The sequence below is a fragment of the Xiphias gladius genome, chromosome 23 (assembly GCF_016859285.1).
Source record: "Xiphias gladius isolate SHS-SW01 ecotype Sanya breed wild chromosome 23, ASM1685928v1, whole genome shotgun sequence".
NCBI classification, from domain to species: Eukaryota; Metazoa; Chordata; class Actinopteri; order Istiophoriformes; family Xiphiidae; genus Xiphias; species Xiphias gladius.
This window is the reverse complement of record NC_053422.1, coordinates 1,082,715-1,100,340: the sequence shown is the minus strand read 5'-3', so window position 1 is coordinate 1,100,340 and position 17,626 is coordinate 1,082,715. Positions and strand designations below refer to the sequence as shown.

The 17,626-nt window shown below is 47.6% G+C and overlaps 2 protein-coding genes across 5 annotated transcripts in view; one reads left to right on the top strand and one right to left on the bottom strand.

Annotated features, from left to right (window-relative positions):
• mgat4b (alpha-1,3-mannosyl-glycoprotein 4-beta-N-acetylglucosaminyltransferase B) overlaps window positions 1-11,263 on the bottom strand; it is a 108,937-nt gene extending 97,674 nt beyond the window's left edge. For all 4 annotated transcript variants that reach the window (XR_005706545.1, XR_005706546.1, XM_040119402.1 and 1 more), the window contains exons 1-2: window positions 11,148-11,263; window positions 7,929-8,194 (exon numbers count right to left, since the gene is read on the bottom strand). Coding sequence is in view for 2 of the 4 variants with exons in the window: in XM_040119402.1 (XP_039975336.1) it covers window positions 7,929-8,025 (97 nt within the window). In the remaining 2 variants the exon portion in view is untranslated. The remainder of the gene's footprint in view (window positions 1-7,928; window positions 8,195-11,147) is intronic.
• Window positions 11,264-13,974: 2,711 nt separating this feature from the next.
• The window catches only part of LOC120785179 (diacylglycerol kinase theta), a 33,575-nt gene continuing 29,923 nt past the window's right edge, over window positions 13,975-17,626 (top strand). The window contains exons 1-2 of the mRNA XM_040119633.1: window positions 13,975-14,124; window positions 14,345-15,924. Coding sequence (XP_039975567.1) covers window positions 15,699-15,924 — 226 coding nt within the window. The 5' untranslated portion in view covers window positions 13,975-14,124; window positions 14,345-15,698. The remainder of the gene's footprint in view (window positions 14,125-14,344; window positions 15,925-17,626) is intronic.

The window sequence follows — 17,626 nt, the reverse complement described above, 5'->3', positions numbered from 1 at the left end:
TCAGGATGCAGACGGATTCATTCTGATTCTGTCTTTAGCGCTGCGATGCGCTTCAGAAGACCCAGAGCAGCTTTCGACCATGGGCTTCTTCTGAAGGATAATTCCGCTTTTCTGCAGCTCATTTGTGTCTTTCAGTGGCAACACTGCAACCTCCAGCCGTTTTGTTTTTCCTCCCGTTGTCAACGGAAACTCATTGCGTGTGTTAGAGATGCCACATATTGTTGTTGCTTTACTCCAACACATTCCAGAGCCAAATACTCAACTTTTCAGAGCTCTACATTTATTTGATAACTTTAGCGATTAGTTACCTTGGAGACTCTTATTAATAAAACCAAGTATAATCAAGAAATCAATTATAATGTATTGTTATAAGACTTTATTGATCCCGGGGGGAAATTCACAAGCTACTCAGCAGAATATATAATGTAATTAAAATTAGCCCGACATGTACACATTGATGAATCAACAATTATAATCAAACAATATAATAAAATACATATTATTATGAAATGGGCCATTCTACACAATTAGTACTTTTACTTCTGGTACTTGAAGTATCTTGATGTAAATGTTCAGTATTTCTAAATGTGGTATTTCTACTTTTACTCAAGTAAAAGATCTGAGTACTTCTTCCACCACTGGTTGTTGTTTAAAACAAAAAACAAAACCAAAGTACCGTGTTAGATCTAAAACGTAGCTAAAACTAAATGTAGTTCAGCCCGCGACCACCATTGAAACCGCAGCATTCACGGACACGTCGTTTAATACAGAACTATTGCTAACTTCAGTCCTGGCAGGGAATACCACACCTCTCTGGCTGCAGCCTCTCACTGTTCGCCAGGTGAAACAAGACATTTGGAGACGTCACCGCCGGCTCTGGGAGTTTGTGATGGGCATTTTTGACCATTTTCTGACATTTTATAGACGTAGCAAAAAATAACTACAGCTAAATAATGATAACGGACTAATAGATAATGAGAGTAATCATCAGCTGAAGCCCAAATAGACTGCGGTAAATTTACTACTGAAAGGAATTTCTCCAGTTTTACTCTCTGTTTTTTGGTGCAGGCAGTTTTGCGCTGCGACTTATTAACTGTTTGACGCCTGTTTGGACCTCCAGGGTTGCTTTAGACACCAGACTCCTTTTAAAGGGACAATCTGTGATTAAAAACCTTGGAGTTATTTGCTCAAAAGGGATCCAGTCCCAGTTTGGATGGTATCTGTCTCACTCCTACCTGGTTCGAACGCTGCTGTTGTTCCCTGATTGATGGACATGTCAGCTAACACAGAAACTAATCCAACGACTAAATCAGAGTTTTAATCAGTGATCAGCATCAGAGATTATTAATAAATGATAATTACTGATCTCTGATCAGTGTTTCACTGTTGTGTTTTGGTAGAAAAAATTCTAAAGAGAAATGATCAAGAAACCGCAGTTTTCAGCACAGAGGCACTTTACTTACACACACACACACGCACACGCACACACACACACACACACACACACGCGCGCACGCACGCGCACACACAGCTGTACTTAAGCCAAATTCTAACAGAATAACAGAACAAACTTCATGTATCAGTTCTGTGCAACAGAAGTAAAACGGCACAGAGGAAACTAAAGTCAAGGTTATGACAGTTAAACAATGAAAGGCAGGGGCTGTGTGTGTGTGTGTGTGTGTGTGTGTGTGTGAGAGAGACTGACAGCAGGACAAGGCCAAACATGTTCACTTCCAGGCTGAAAGAGGCCGATGCGTCATCTAATCGCTATGAGCCATGTACTGTTGGCATGTTGTAAATCAATCTGTGTGTGTGTGTGCGTGCGTGTTAACGGTACACACAAAGCTGCAGCTACTTCCAAAATAAAGGTCTGATGGAGATTTAAAAAAAGTGACTTAAATTTTAAAAAATGAAATGTAAACATTGAATAAAAACAAAATCCGAGAGGCAGCAGAATAGACATTTGACCAGTTTATTTTTCAGACCCGAGGACCCACATGGCCACTGCAAAGGTAACAGACGGATTCAAATACAGCCAGTCAGAGGGCTGGATGAAAAGGTGTTGACCTCTGACCTCAGCACCGTTCGCATGACATCACCGCTGCACTCTCAGAGGAATGAATAAATCAAACGCACCTTCTGTCTGCAGCTCCACTGACTAATTTACCCTGAGTGCTACAACACACACACACACACACACACACACACACACACACACATTGGTACTTCTATCTTTGTGGGGACACTCAATCCTTACCAAAACCCTGACCTAAACCTGGTTCTAACCTGAACCCTAAAACCAGGTCTGAACCTTCAAACAGCCCTTTGAAGGTGTGAGGACCGGATAAAATGTCCTCACTGCATAAAGGTCTAAAACCCAAACTGGTCCTCACAATGTATAGCCATACAAGTACACTCACACACGCAGACTGACTCTCGGTGTCTTTGCTGTGTGTTCACTCCCATCGTGCTCCCCTCCATCCTTCCTGGACGAAGGCTTGTTTCTGCTGCAGACCAGAGATTGATTCACAGACCGATGGCGGTTAACTAGTGAGTGCGTGTTTACGTGTGTTTGTGTGCGTGTGCGTGTGTGACATGAGGGAGATGGGTGAGTCACAGCTACGTCTAATTCCTCTGAACTTTGGTCTAATTGGCGTTTTGGCATCTAAACGGACAGAAAATCGGCTGGTTTCCCACAGCGCAGGGAAGAGCGGTACGCTGCGGTGATACCGCTACAGCTGCGAGTTTCATCTGTGGCTGCTCCTGCTCCCCGGAGGGTGAATCCTAATGATGATGGTCTTCCTGACCTTCCTCCTCCAGCACTAACATGAGGTCAACATTTCCAAGTGTACACAAGCAAAAAGCAAAGCTCTTGCACACAACAGAGTCCAAATAACAGGTATTTAGGACCGAGAAATTAGACATTTATTTGATTATCGCTTCATGCCCCGACACACAAAGACCAACCAATTCTCCTGAGTTGGAATAATACTCCCAGGTCCCAAAGTTTCTGTGGGTTAATTTATTTCTGGTCATTTGATTCTAGAAATGATATTAATGTACAACTAATTTTCAAAAGCAAATGCGTTTTTTAGGAAACATAAGGGCGACCGGATTATGTTTTCTATTAACGTGGCGAGGAGCGGTTGTTTATTAAGTAAAGGCTGAATAGTTTTAGTCTTGCCGCTTTTAAACAGCTCTGCTCATTGTTCTTCTCACTTGTCTTATAAATCTGGAAAAAAACAAAGTGAGTAAAATCATAAGACACGTTTTAACATCTGTGATAAAAGGTTTTACACAGAAAACTGATTCTTATCGGCAAACTCGCAGGTCGAGTGTCTGCTTTCGACTTTGGTTTTGGGCTTTGACTCAAAGACGAGGATCTGTACTTTCTGTGGCTCTGTTGCTCTGGTCCTGCTACTGCTGGCATCCTCGCCACTGTCGCCAAGCTTGCGTGCGTTGGTCGGACTTTCAGGCGTTTGGGCTCGACGTCCGCACGGGTGTGGTGCAGCCTGAGCGCACGGGAACGACGCCCCGCCACTTTTTTCTCCAGGTGAGGAAACAGAATGTTCACAGTTCGTATGATCCGGTTGAAATTCATACATTTTTTCCGAGCTCTTGAAGGTCCAATCATCACTAAAGCAGGGGTCATGGAGGGGAGCCAATAAAAAGAAAGGGACGGGTCGAAGTTGTCATATTGACATTTCAGGTATCAATTGATCGAGGACATCGACTCATGCACTGAGTAACAAGCAAGAAACATTCCACCTTGAAAGTTGCCGTTAGCTGCCAGTGGAATAAAGGATTTTTTCTACCGAGCCAGTGTCAACTAGTGAAGATGAAAGGCAGCAGAACATCCATCTTCTGGCCGTGTCTTTGCTTGTGATGCGTTTTCAGAGGAACGTTACAGGACCAGCCTGTTAAACCCGGACAGCCTGCGCTTCATCCACATTGGCTGCAGGAAATGACAGTTTAGCTCAGCTCCGTGTCCAGATGAGTCTGTCATCCTGTCAGATGAGCCTGACCTCCGCCTGCACTTCTCCTCCGAATCGCTGCGTGGAAAGCGGCTTCAGTTCCTCGGCACAAGTGAATGAAATCGCTCCAAACACAAACCACTGGTGTTCCTCTCGCTGCCACGTCCACGGTGTCGTCTAAAACCACCGAGCTCCATGTCTGGCCGACTGCCGAGTAATATTCTCAACATGACGAAACCGTTCATGAAGCCAGTCCGGCATCGATCGCGTGGTCAGTGATAGTTGACTAATGTCGGTGAACTTTCCACGCAACCTTCGAAACGAGCCAATGCTTCACTGTCAGGGCTGCGCTCCGGTGCGTAATCAAGCGGCGCTAAACCCCTGGACGTCTGTCCGTCTTTGGTCCCACGGGGGTTTTTCACACATGATGGAAAGCTGTTATTGCACTCAACGTAACGGGATGTCACCCTGTCTCTCCTCTGCTCCGTGTGAGTGTTTGGGGGGGGGTGAAACAGAAGCGCCACCATAAACGACGGCAGAGCCTCTCACACTGAGCAGACGTGAAAGCAGGAACAAATATGTGTCACTCGTCGCGGATAGGACTCCACTTCCTCCTCCGACACACTTGATAAACACAGACTGGTTTGCTGATGTGTGAATGTGCAGCTGCAGTGTGGATAAAACGATTGAGGGTTTTGTCAAAGAAGGAAGAACGTGATGAGGAAATGGTGAATTTACGAATGACACTGAGGTGAAAGTGATCCGTCTGAGTGTGTGTTTAGCTCGTGTTTGAGCCTACAAACAGCCTCCTACGGGCTGAGAGTTTAGTGCTGATTGTCGGGAGAAGGGTCACAGTGAGTTATACGCTTAACTGCTTTCATAAACTGACAGAGAGGAAATTATTCCAGAGAATCAGACTGTACATGAACGCACCGTCACAGCAGATATCTAAATTGGTTCGATGAGTAATGTGTTTCCACGCAGGTGTTTGCCAAAGTCAGTTCTCCATACGTCAAACAGCGAAGCTGATGTGATCAATAGATGATTATCAGCAGAGCGGACTGAATCTTCTCTCCCTTCAGGACAATGAGCAGCAAAAATCTGAGGCCGTAAAGGGAACAGAGCGGAATCGTGGCAGATATTAATTCTGCTACGAAGCAAATATCGCCAATGAGCACCCCCTCCTGCCATTGGTATCCTCCCCACTGGCGCGTACTGTGGTTAAAACCGAGTGCTCTCCGAGCCTTAACTCCTTTTGCATTTGCATTTTTCCGTTGAATGTTATGCAAAAACCAGAAATCAGTTGCATGCTGCAATAAAACCTGAACACCACCCCTCTCGCCACACAGGAAATTTATCAGAAACCGAGCGCGCCCTTTCCCCAGGAGCAACCTGGCCTCCGCCTGCCCACCCCAAACACACAGAACACACTAGTCTGACACCCCAGACAACAGCTGCACCCGGCTTCCTGCTGTGGGATGAATCGTAAACCGAGCGCTCCCTTCTTAGCTGAGCGATGTGTTTTTGAAGCAGAATATTATTCAAAACAACAGGCAGCTGTAAGACTGCAACCAACTGTAACCGTCCCACTACCGCTACCTCCCACCCAGGCTGTAACGCTTCACAAACCAAGCGCTCCCACGGACCGGAGGCTGCAGCTGACAGATGAACCGCCACCGTTCCTCTTCGTGAACACCCACTCGTTGTTCCTGCATCACAGCTTCATGCAAAAACGCTGAACACTGCAACAAAAACACACACAAAAAAAACAAAAGCCTCCCTCATAGGTCTGTACTGCACCGTATATCAAGCGCTCCTTCACTCCTGGGCCAATTAACGGTAGAACCTACAGACTATCTGTGTGTAAACTTTTACACTTTATCAGTTCTCGCACCACAACAAGACACACAAGCAAATACAAACTTTAAGAACAGACAAAAACGAAACCACAAAACCGTCTCCTCCCTCCCAGGCCCGTTGTGGATCATAAATGAAGTGCTCCATTTTGCTCACAAAATCCAAAAACCCCCACTGTTCCCACCCTACTCCCAGCTGCGTACCACATCATAAACCAAGCGCTGCCTTTTCATCTCTGTAGCAGCTAAGGATGTTGCACTTGAATCTTTCTACAAAACTAACTCTGCTCCCCGCAGGCTCGTCTCCTCCCTCCACACCACCACCCGGTTATGGCATCACAAACCAGGCGCTCCTTTAAACTCTGGAGCCGCTCCACTTCGCTCTCAGTCCAAACTTTCAAACTTTGCCCACTATTCTCACATCGTCTGCTCCACCTGCTGCAACAGAAGAGAGCCTGGAGATATGTCTCCTGGACGGCACGGCATCGCAAACCGAGCGCTCCTTTAGCAATCTGCGGTTAAAGCATTTCCCTCTTCCTACCGTGCTTCCCCCTGCTATATTTGGTGCAACACAAACCCAGTGCTTCTGCATTGCCTCAGGTGCAAGGGCTTCCCCTCACACCCACATCTTGCTTCTTCTTCTAGATCGTCTCAATCAAAATGCATCTCCAACCCCGGCTGGCACACAGTGTTTTACAAATCAAGTGCTCCCCTCGCGACCTCACTGCTGAGGTTTCCCCCCTACATGAACACCACAGGCTCCTCTCCCACCCTTCTCCATTCACCCGGACCCTCTCCCCTTACCTGGCATGTGGTGCGTCGTAAATCAAGCGCTCCCTTCTTTGCCTCAGAGCCAGCGCGTCCCCTGACAAGCACAAGCATCTTGTGCTTTTCCCTGCAACACCATCATCCAGCCTGCTCCAGCCCTTCTCCAGCCTCCCCCCATTCCCCTTCTCTTGCTCTCCCCTCCAGCTAGACCCCCCTCCCATTAGTTGGCATGTGGCGCGTCACAAATCGAGCGCTCCCCTCAGAAACTGAAGGTTCCCTCCACATCCACAGGAACAATTGTTTTCCATCCTAAGCACAAAGTGGAGTTGAAACAAAATCAAACAACCCTTCCCCTCTTCCCGTTGCTCAGCTCCCTCCGTAATGTAGACCTTTCCTCCTTAGCTGTGGTACAATACACAAACCGAGCGCTCCCTTCGTTACCTCAGAAGTTGGACCTTCACATACACAAGTGTCTCGTGTGTTTTACCGCAACTCAATAACTGAGACAAAAGCAAACCAGCTGCCCCCCCCACCACCACCACCTCCATCATCTAGAAACGCCCCTATTTGCTGGGATGCGGTGAATCACAAATCCAGCGCTCCCTTCATTACTCCATGAACTGGAGCTTCCCTTCACATTCATGAGCATCATTCCTCTTCTTTCTTGCAAAAAAAAAAAAAAAAAAATCCAACCAACCCCTCCTCTCACCTCCTTCCCACTTCTCCACAGACCCTCTCCCCTCGGCCGGCACGTAGTGCGTCGCAGATCAAGCCTCCCCTTCAATACCCCCGAACCAGAGCTTCCCTCTACATGCACAAGCGTCTTGTGTTTTCAGCACAACCTCAAACTACCATCTTCTCCATCTCTCTCCTCCTTCCAGACCCTGTCCCCTCAGTTTGGGATGCGGTGCATCGCAAACCAAGCGCTCCCCTGATTACCTCAGCGCAGGAGCTTCCCCTCGCATCAGCAGCATCATGTGTGTTTTTCTGCAACACAAAGTGGAGCCGCAACAAAACCGAACCGCGTCCTGTTGTCTTCCCCTTCTCTACGTCTCTCTTGCATGTAGACCCTCTCCTCTCAGCTGGCATGCGGTGCATCACAGATCGAGCGCTCCTTTCACCTCCACACCATCTGAAGCCTGCAGCCCCACATCAACACCATCATGTGTCTTGTTTTCTGCAATGTCCAAAACACAGCGCAGAGCTGCCACACACTGACCTCCCTCTGACGACCCACCCCCCTCCTCAACCGGAGTGCAGAGCATGAAAAACCGAGCGCCCCCCACACCCCCCAACACATACAGATACACACACCGGGATCGCGTCTTACCTCTGGAGCTGCTGAAGGCGGTGTACCAGGACAGGGAGACCAGCCCGCACAGCCCGAACAACAAGACCGTCAGGAAGGAGACATTTCGGAGCCTCATCTCCGGAGCCCCGGGAGCATGTCCGCACCGAGAGGGGGGAGGAGAGGGACGGAGGGAGGGACGGAGGGAGGGGGAGGCAGGTAGAAAGAGAGGGAGAGACAGGTAGACGCAGGCGGTGAGAGACGGAGAGGCGGGCGGAGCTGTTGCCGTCTGAGCAGCAGCAGCGAGACTGAAGAGAGAGAGGGTGTGGGAGGGAGGGAGAGAGAGAGAGGAGGGGAGGAGACATGAAAGGGTAGAGAGACACTGGGTTAAGGGCAAAAGAGAGAGAGGGTGTGGGAGGGAGGGAGAGAGAGAGAGGAGGGGAGGAGACATGAACAGGTAGAGAGACATCGGGATAAAGGCAAAAGAGAGAGAGAGGGTGAGGAGAGCGGAGAAAGTGAACCTTGGCTTAAAATAAACAAACAAGAATAAGGTGGTCGTTTCAAAACACGCGTTTCCGAGGGTTCACACGAGGCAGCACATGAGGCAAGTTCACAATCGATACGAAGCCGATTCAAACCATAGAAGAGTTATAGGTAACAAGAGCTGTTAACAGCGGACGTAACTGAAATGGGTTCAAACCAACGTCAGGCAAATAACGTCAACGACATGGAGACAATTCAAGCAACTCTCATCGAAAATCATTAATGAACTAATGGGCTTTAAATATGGCCGTGCCGTTGCTGTGTTTATGTTGACCGTGGCCGGTGCGTTCTGCTCCAGACCAGGCGCGCTTCCGGTGTTACGCATGCGCACTGCCTTTTACACGCGGCGGGTTTATATACCGGTCGCTGCTGATTGGGCAACGCCTCTGACACACCCGCCAAAGGAGGGAAAACGCACCGTTACACGCGGTCTGGCGGGAACACGTGGCTCAGCCCCGAATCCGTAGCAAAACGGTGCGGACCGGTTTCACGCTGAACCCCCGCCCCAGGTGTGAGTCCGAAAATCACTGCGTCATTCGCCAAGCCCCGCCCCCTTAGTTACTGTTGCTACGCCGGTCAGTCTGAGCGGTCTAGAACGCCGCCGTAACGGTTGGCGGTGATAAAGATGGCGTCGAAGTCATGCTTGTGTCTTTGAGTTCACGCGGAAGTTTTGACGAAAGCAGCTTCTCATCAGCAAGATGCTGCTTTGGCACTGTAGGACGACCAGGCGGGGGAGGGTTCACACGTCATTCCAAGGGGGCTAGCCCTAATGCTAAGCTTGTGGGCGCAGATAAACATTCTAAATTAGCTTCTTTTGTTGAGCTGTGTATCTGTGGCGGTTTGTTACCAAGCGAAACCACAAACTAACAGCGCACAGCTGCTGTGAAACGTGCTGAACGGCTTGTTTTAGTGTTATTATTGGGTTTTGTTTTGGTGCGTTCGCAGACCAACAGTCTGTTCAGCGTGTCTCTGGTCCTTTGCACCAAGTGGAAGTTACCTTGTCCCCGGCTGTGAATCACAAGCCTGAGGCTGAAGTGAACAGTGTTTTTCCCCCACTTGTTACAGCTTAAATAATACGACTTGAACGTAGCATTAGTCACTGACATCTGTAAAGTTGGACAAAGGTTCATTTTCACTGGAAAAGTTACAAAAAGCGGAGACACGAAATGGGCTCTACGTTTTTTGTTCCGCCGTCGGAACTGTTAAATCGCTAACAGACAGATTACAGACAGTAAACGTACTCGATAGTTCACAGGGAGTGATTTTTGACACAAAAGCTTCAGAGTTACATGCATGATGTCATGCTAACAGACTGAGGCTAAAGCTAACAGCTCCCAGGTTAAAAAGGAAAGAAAAGTCATCGTCGTCACTGGTTACTGTGAAAGTTTGGATGCTAAATATGAAAAAACAAACAAACCACAGATTGACAGGCGACACAGAGAACAGTGCTGAGGATGAGGACAAACTGATGAGTGTGACAAACATGTAGGTACAGAGCTGCTAACAGTGGATGCTCCAGTCCCAAATGTCACCTGGAACCCCACAAACAATGTTCTGAGCTAATGACATGCTAACGCTTGGTTCTGGAAGTAACACTATTAGCACTGTAGCCAGCTAGTTAGCCACGCATGCTAAATCAGACAAACACTGCTTTACTCTTTTCTTTTTCTCTCCTGTTTTTGATTCTATAGAAGCTGATTTTGGTTTTAACATAGATATACAACCCTCCAAACAGCCTGTAGATAGTACGACAAATGAATAACTTGGCAGATGTATTGGTTTTCATTTCACTGAAAACTGAGTGACCTTTTTATTCACTCACGTTTCTCTGTTTGGAGGTTTGTTAAATGTAACTGATGAAGAAGAGGGAGGCTGACAGTCCCAGCTGTGTGACAAGAGACAGATTTAGGATATAGTGGGGCTGAAGTCATTTTCAACAACAGTGAACAGAACGGTTAAAGCTGACGTGACCTTGGTAACCAATGGTGAGGGGCGTGGAGGCAGAGATAGCGCTGGTTTGTGTGGATACTGGCTACTGTGGGAGAGATGTTAGCTAGGCTAACCCCCCTGACCCCAGCTCTGTGCTGAACACACAGACACGATGGATCAGTTTCCGTCTGAACATCTCACTGAAAGAGAATTTAAGTATTTTCCAAAAACGTTAACTATTTCTTCAACCCGTGAACAGAAGAATAACCTAACTTTACATTACAGTTTGGTGGAAGGAGTGTCACTTTTGTAAGACCTGATGTGAAACTTTCTGTAGAGCTGGAGTTGACAAATGTGAGAAAATATACATAACCAGTAGAAAATGACAAACTCTGGATTTTGGACAAAAACATTTTTTTTTTTTGGCTGATACTGAAGAACCTTCTCCTTCTTGTGTTCTTCTCTGATTTTATTTGGTTCAGTTTGTTGAATGATTAAAATTTTCCAGTTTCTATTAAGGTCCTATTTTCTAGTATGTCTTTATGTCAGGTACTGACTGTGCTTCGCTCCATCCTGACGAGAGCTGGACTGTGAAAACGCCAGGGTACCACAGTGAAAATGGAGAAAAACCTGTCCCTGACATAGTCTGATATGTTGCATTTATAAATATAATAAAATGCGGATTTTATTGTAGAAAGACTTTGTCCCTGAACACCCGAAGGGCCACTGTTTCATGTTTCTTTATCAATTTAATTTCACTCTCTGTCATGTTTTTCTTCACTTACTCACTTTTTTTGTGCTGCTGCTCCCGGATTTCTGTCTTTTTCTCTAACTGTTGTCCTTATCTTTTTTTCATCCCCTGTTCAGTTTATTATTCCCGTGAATTCAGTCGCGACTGTGTTTGGATCGGCTGAGGTGTTTTTAGAAGTGAAGGTGCAGGATCTTATTCATTTTGAGAGTTTTGCAGAGACTCCAGCAGCGTATGTGGTGGCCTGCAGTGCCACCTGGCGGTCAGGAGGAAACTTCAGGTCAAAATATTTCCTGTCTGCAAATCAGGACCAGTGGTGGAGGACGTACTCAGATTCTTTACCTTGGTAAAAATAGCAGAACCTCAATGTAAAACTACTCTTACAAGTAAAAGTCCTGCATTCAAAATTATACTTTAGTGAAAGTACATCAGTATTTCCAGCAAAATGTACTTAAAATCAGTACCAAAAGTAAAAGTAGTCATTTTGCAGGATGACCAAACTTTGCTGAAAAGTGTTAAATTATGGAAGAAGACCAAAAATGCGTTCCTTCTCCCCACGTACGTACATCCCAGCAGAGCTTTGCACAACTCCAACCGGAGCAGGTTGAATCAGACACATGACTGCAAACACCCGAGTGGGTATACAGGGCATTTAATAATGTCTGTAATAATCCATCACATTTTACGAGATGATCATCTGTTATGTTGTAAAAATCAAAGTAACTATGGTTGTCAAATAACAAAAAGTACACTATTTCCCTCTGAAAGGTAGTGGAGTAAAAGTATCAAGTAGCACAAAGTGGAAATACTCAAGTAAAGTACAGGTACCTAAAAAATGTACTTAAGTAGTACTTGAGTCAATTGGTAGAGTCCTGTACGTCCTTACGATGCAGTTTAATTCAAAAGATACGTTAGAAATTTGAAGTGATGGGGACAACACTCTGACTGGCTGGCGGATGTTTTGTACCACAGTTCCCCGAGAGGTTTGACATGTCACTGCAGGAGCCAGTGAAGACAGGTCCGGCGAATGAGTCGGGATCTGACGGACCCACGTGCAGTCCCCTTCAGGGATATCGTGACTCAAGACCCCCAGAGGGGCTGCAGAACAAATGTAAGGATAGGGAAGCAGAAAAAACACGTTCCTGCTACACAAAAATTGTCCGTTTTTTTTTCTTTTCTATTTGTTCCAATGTTTTATCTTTAGTTTGTCTTTTAATCTAAGAGGTCACACCTGGTGGAAATATGCAACATGTGACGAGGGATCTTTTCTTTTTGAGGGACGACAGGTCGAAAAGGTTGAGGAACACTTTAATAAGTGATACTGAAAGATGACGGCAGCGGCATTAAAAGTGTGACGTGCTGCAGCGCAACAGGACATTAACCGTTTGGACAGATTTCAGCAAGATGTCAACAGATTATATGAATTACTTCTGCACCATCCAAAGAGACCAGCTGGAGGTGGTTCCCTGAAATCAGCGCCGACACGAGACCAGGATGGGGCCAAACTGAGTAACGTGAGATTGAGGTCATGGGTTCGTTATAGGTTTATTCAATGACTGTGGACTCTGTGGACCCCTTTTGGATTACATTTCCCCCCTATTAGTTAAACCACTGACCCTAAACCTAAACCTTAGCCCTAAAAACTGGATTCATATTCAAAAGCACAGTTAGGTGGAGAAAGGAGTCTCTTTTTGAGCAAAGACAGATCGGTTGGAGGGGATTCTCTCAAGTTAGCTATTTGTGCCAACACAAGAGCGAGTAAAGTGAGAGTGTGATTTCATAATTACACATCAACAACATTAAGCATTTCACAGTTAGAAATGACTAAATTAAGGGAACTGGATGAGACCATGAAGGTTACGATCACCGCTTCTCCCTCAGCTCCCGTCTGCACTGGAAGACTGCGCTGCCTTGCTCAGAGGCCCGGTGGCGGTTGCTCCTGCGGGTTTCCCGCACGCGCTGAGGTCACTGTGTCACGCTGACATCTACTGGTCATGTACACCAGGCACGACTCAGTGCTGTGCTGGAGGACACGGGCAAACATGACGCCGTCTGCAGAGCAGGCCCGTCATACAGGGGGTGTACTGAAAAGGAAAACGCCTAAATGTTCCCTTAGCGCCACGGCCGGGACTCAAAGAGAATCGGTGGCTTTATTTAGCGTAGCTACACTTTCACGCCGAGGAAAAATGAGCAGCAAAAGTCACAATGGTTAAGGTTTAACATCGTGAACTTATATCCGGTTCACGCGTGGCCCCACTGAGACCTCAGGGCCTAAACTTGAAATTTGGACGTTGGAATTGAAGGAGGACATTTTTTTTTTTTGTTGTTGTTGTTGACAGGAAAGAGGCTCATGTTAAAGTCCACATGGAAACAAGTAATCGAAAACTGGATGATGTGGTTTTCTGAAGGGGTTTTTTTTCTTATTGTTAAAAAGCAAAAGTACAAGTTTACTGAAGTAGACACTCAGTTGCCAGTTTATTAGGAACAGCTAGATGCAACAGTCCTGTGATAGATTCTCCTTCGTGAAGGTTGCAATGTTCAGCTTGTGTCGAACCTGCTCCTGAGACGTGTTGGTTCCCCGGTGTGACTGTGTCGGAGGCTGCAGTTTGTGCTGCCGTGGAGCCGCACTACATTAGGCAGAGACGGTGGCTCCGTCGTTGGTATAAATATAAAATAAAAGAATATACGAAATGACAAAAACACCTGTCAGTGTGACAATGCAGTGCAACAGCTCCACAAACCACATGCTCCAAAATGACACAATGATACAACGGCAGCTGTTTTTTTAAAAAGGGGGTTGGATAGAAATTACATCCACCTGTGAATAAATCTGGAAGAGATTGTAACCCCGATGCAGCCGGGAATCAACTGACACGTAAACATCTGGGTTGTGTTTAAAGAAAACTGCAATGGTGTACCTTTCAAGACCTGAAACGTGGACTCTCGATTTATTTCGTTTCGTTCCCGAAGATGTCAGTTTGGGAACTTTTCTCTGGAAATTTGATTTCTATATTGCAGGTAACAGGAGAAATAAGTGCGGCAGAAACTAAGGAGATTTGGTGCTTGTACTGTCTGAATATACTGAATGTGACGGAGGATGGAAAGTGTGTACAGTGGAAAAACGGATGAAATCTTACTTCCAATATTCCTGTGAGCCAGAATGATGGTAATGGACAAATTAAGACACAGACGTGGGCTTGAAAACATCCTAAATATTATATTATATTATATATTACAGATTCTCGCTCCTCACCAAAAACCCCAAAGGAAATGGTTGACTTCCTGACTGTTGCACCAAAACCGTGACACGGTTGGCGAGGTGCAAGGAGACAAAAAGCTCGGAGGACAAAATGTCGCGCACGGGTCCAATGAGCGACCTGCACCACAGTGGTTCTCAGAGGGGCCCGCAGAGGAGACACGGAGGCGGGAGGTGAGCGGAGAAAAAGCGGAAGGAAAGGGGCGAAATGAGGGAAATGTGACAGTGAAAACACGCCGGTTCGGAAGTTACTGATTTGTTTAAGGAGACTGAGAAGAGCCTCGGTGCCGAGGGGGGAGGAGACGAGGAGACGAGGGACCGGGATGAGGGAGGAGGAGGAGGAGTAAATCAGTGTTGGAGACTCTGACGCGGAAGAAGAATCGCCCCCGGAGAAGGAAGAAGAAACCCGAGAGGAGAGCAGCCCCCCGCCAGCCCGAATCCACACTTGTTGACTAACGTTGGTCTCCAGCCCCGCGGCCCGGGTTTGGACGTCTCCCACCCGGTCTCTCATGTATTTCTCCCGGGTGCCGAGCTGCTGGTCTCAGGCGGCGCGGCTGACTGACAGGCAGGCTGTGATTGTTACCGAAGGCTCTGACTGAAGACAACGTCGCCCGTCCATTTCACAGACTCCGCTCTGCCGTGGACGCGCTCGGCATCCGGCTCCACTGGATCGGTATTTCATCTTTTATTCATCCCGCCTCCCCGGCGGGGAGCTCCGGGAATCGCTCGAGCACGGCGCCCTCTCCCGCGTGCAGCGCCGCTGGGTGGCACCGCTGTCTCCGGGCGGAGGGACTCTGATCTCGGCGTGGCGGACGACCTCTTCGCCGCGAGAAAACGACTCGAAAAGGCTGGAAAACCGAACATTACTGCCTCCCCTGGACACCAGATCTGCGTTTTAAGAAGGTGGACACGCGGTTAATGTGTCAGGAGTTGGATATTTAACCAGCCTATGAGGCGGGAAGCTCCGCGAGAGACACCGACTGCGGCGCCCTCTCCGCCGGGCGGTACCGCTGGGTGGCACCGCTGGGTACAGTCGGTGGTATGAGTCTTCTTTGGGGGTTAACAACGTCACATTTTAGCAGAAAAACTGAGCTGGTTTGGATCACGACGTCGTGACCCGAAAGCCTGTATTTTGGACCTTCTGTAATTAGCCTCTGAAGCGGAGAAAGCTCCGGGACACACACCGAGCACGGCGACCTTTCGCCGGGCTGCGCCGCCGTGTCCGGCTCGGTGGGATGTCTCGCCACCGGGGTTGGAATATTTTCTAGAAACCCGGGATTGTCTTCATAAGAAGCGAAGCTAGCCACCCCCCGTCGGCGAGTGTGTGTGAAAAGAAATGGCCGACTCCAGCCGCGCCAGACCGGCGGACCACGACGCCGCGGACAGCTGGACAGCGAGCCCACTGACCGGGAAGAAGAGGGCGCAGCAATCGCCCGGGCTCCGGGCCAAGTATCAGAGCTCCGCACCGGGCCACTGCTTCAAGAAAGTCACCCTGACCAAACCCACCTTCTGCCACAGCTGCAGCGACTTCATCTGGGGGCTCATCGGCTTCCTGTGTGAAGGTGAGCCAGTGCCCACCAGAACCTCTCTATGTATGCGGTTACTTTGAATATTCACACGGAGTAAGTTGTGTATTATTAATAATATACCATTAATGTTTTAGAACTACACTTGAACTCGTGCCCTGTATAAGTGCATATACCGGTATGCCCGGTGGAACTGAACCCCCAGCCCCCTGTGCTGCCGGGGGCCTCAAACAAGGTGCGTTTATGTGTCAGGCGCTTGACCCGTGTAGTGGTGTCCACATTTAACCTGGACCGGGCTGTGGGGACAGACTGGAGCCCGTGTGATGGGGCCGAGCTGTAGTTCGAAACTTCATACAGACCCAGAAGTGTGTGTTCACTGTCACTCTGAAGGCTTCCTGCATGCAGTCAAAGATGCATGATCTGCAGGCGGCAGAGATGGGCAACCTGCAAGGCTTCCTTTCCTTCCCTTTCCTTCCCTTTCCTTCCCTTTCCTTTACTCTCCTCTCCTTTCCTTTACCTTAGTTCTTTCCCTTTACTCATTTCTTTCCTTTCATTTCTCTTCCTTCTCTTTGTTTCCCTTTTCCTTTTCCTTTCCTTTTTTCTTCTCACTAAGCCCTGACATAATCATGAATTCAACAGGCAAACTGAAGAACAGATCCAGGTTTCACACACACACACACACACACACACACACACCACTCTGCCCTGTAACACACTGGTTTTCCATAATCTCAGGTGTGTGTGTCTATCTGTGTGTGTGTGTGTGTGTGTGTGTGTGTGTGTCTGAGGAGGTGCAAAGTGTCTGTTGCACAGTGCTGCAGTCAAGTCGTGATTTACTTCCTCTGGTTGGCATGGCAACAGGAGACGGGCAGGGATGCTTGTGCCGGCCAAATGCGTGCGTGTGTGTGCTTGTGTGTGTGTGAGAGAGTGAGAGAGAGTGTGAGAGAGAGAGAGACAGCAAGCAGAGGCATGACCATCATCATCATCATCATCATGCAGCAGCAGATGCATGAAAAGCAGCAGCAGAACAACAATGCTGCGTCCTGTGAAGGCTCAGCTGGGTTACATAACGTTTCTTCTTGAAAACCGTCGGTTGGATTCACCAAACCTGTGATGTCACCAAGCTGCTTCATCTGCCTGTGAACATTTCCCACCACAGTAAAACACCAGATCTCTTTATTATGGCGACGTTTACTGTACGTTCCCTTCACTTAGCGAACGAGCTACAGATCCACCTCCCTGGTTTATTTCGGTAGTTTTGTCCATCTTTTCTGTCCGCGGTGTGTGTGAGCACCGTGTGAGGGGCCACCGGCTCCAGAAATGTTTCTCCTCACTCCCTCTTCCCCTATGAACTTTTCTTTAAATGATGTTCTCAGTCTCTCACAGTCATGGTTCAGTAACACTATGTGCTGGACACAGACACACAAAACAAGATAATGTAACAACCCAATAGGTTTTAATTTTTTCAGTCAGTTTTGGCGGGCGGCTCAAACACTTCGATACCCATGAGCCTTGGCGGCTGTTGCTATGGAGAAGTGGCTAGTCATAGCGCTGGGGATAGTTGAGAACAAATCGTGGCGCCATCGTTGCTGAATTGATCCAGAGTTGATCCAGAAGTTTGAACTAAAATGATCGAAGCTGCTGATCGTGTTTTCGTGTTTTTCCATTTTCTTTTTTCAAATTAACTACAAGGCAGACGTAAATAGTCCTCTTGTTCCTCAATTCGCCTCTCTGGGGT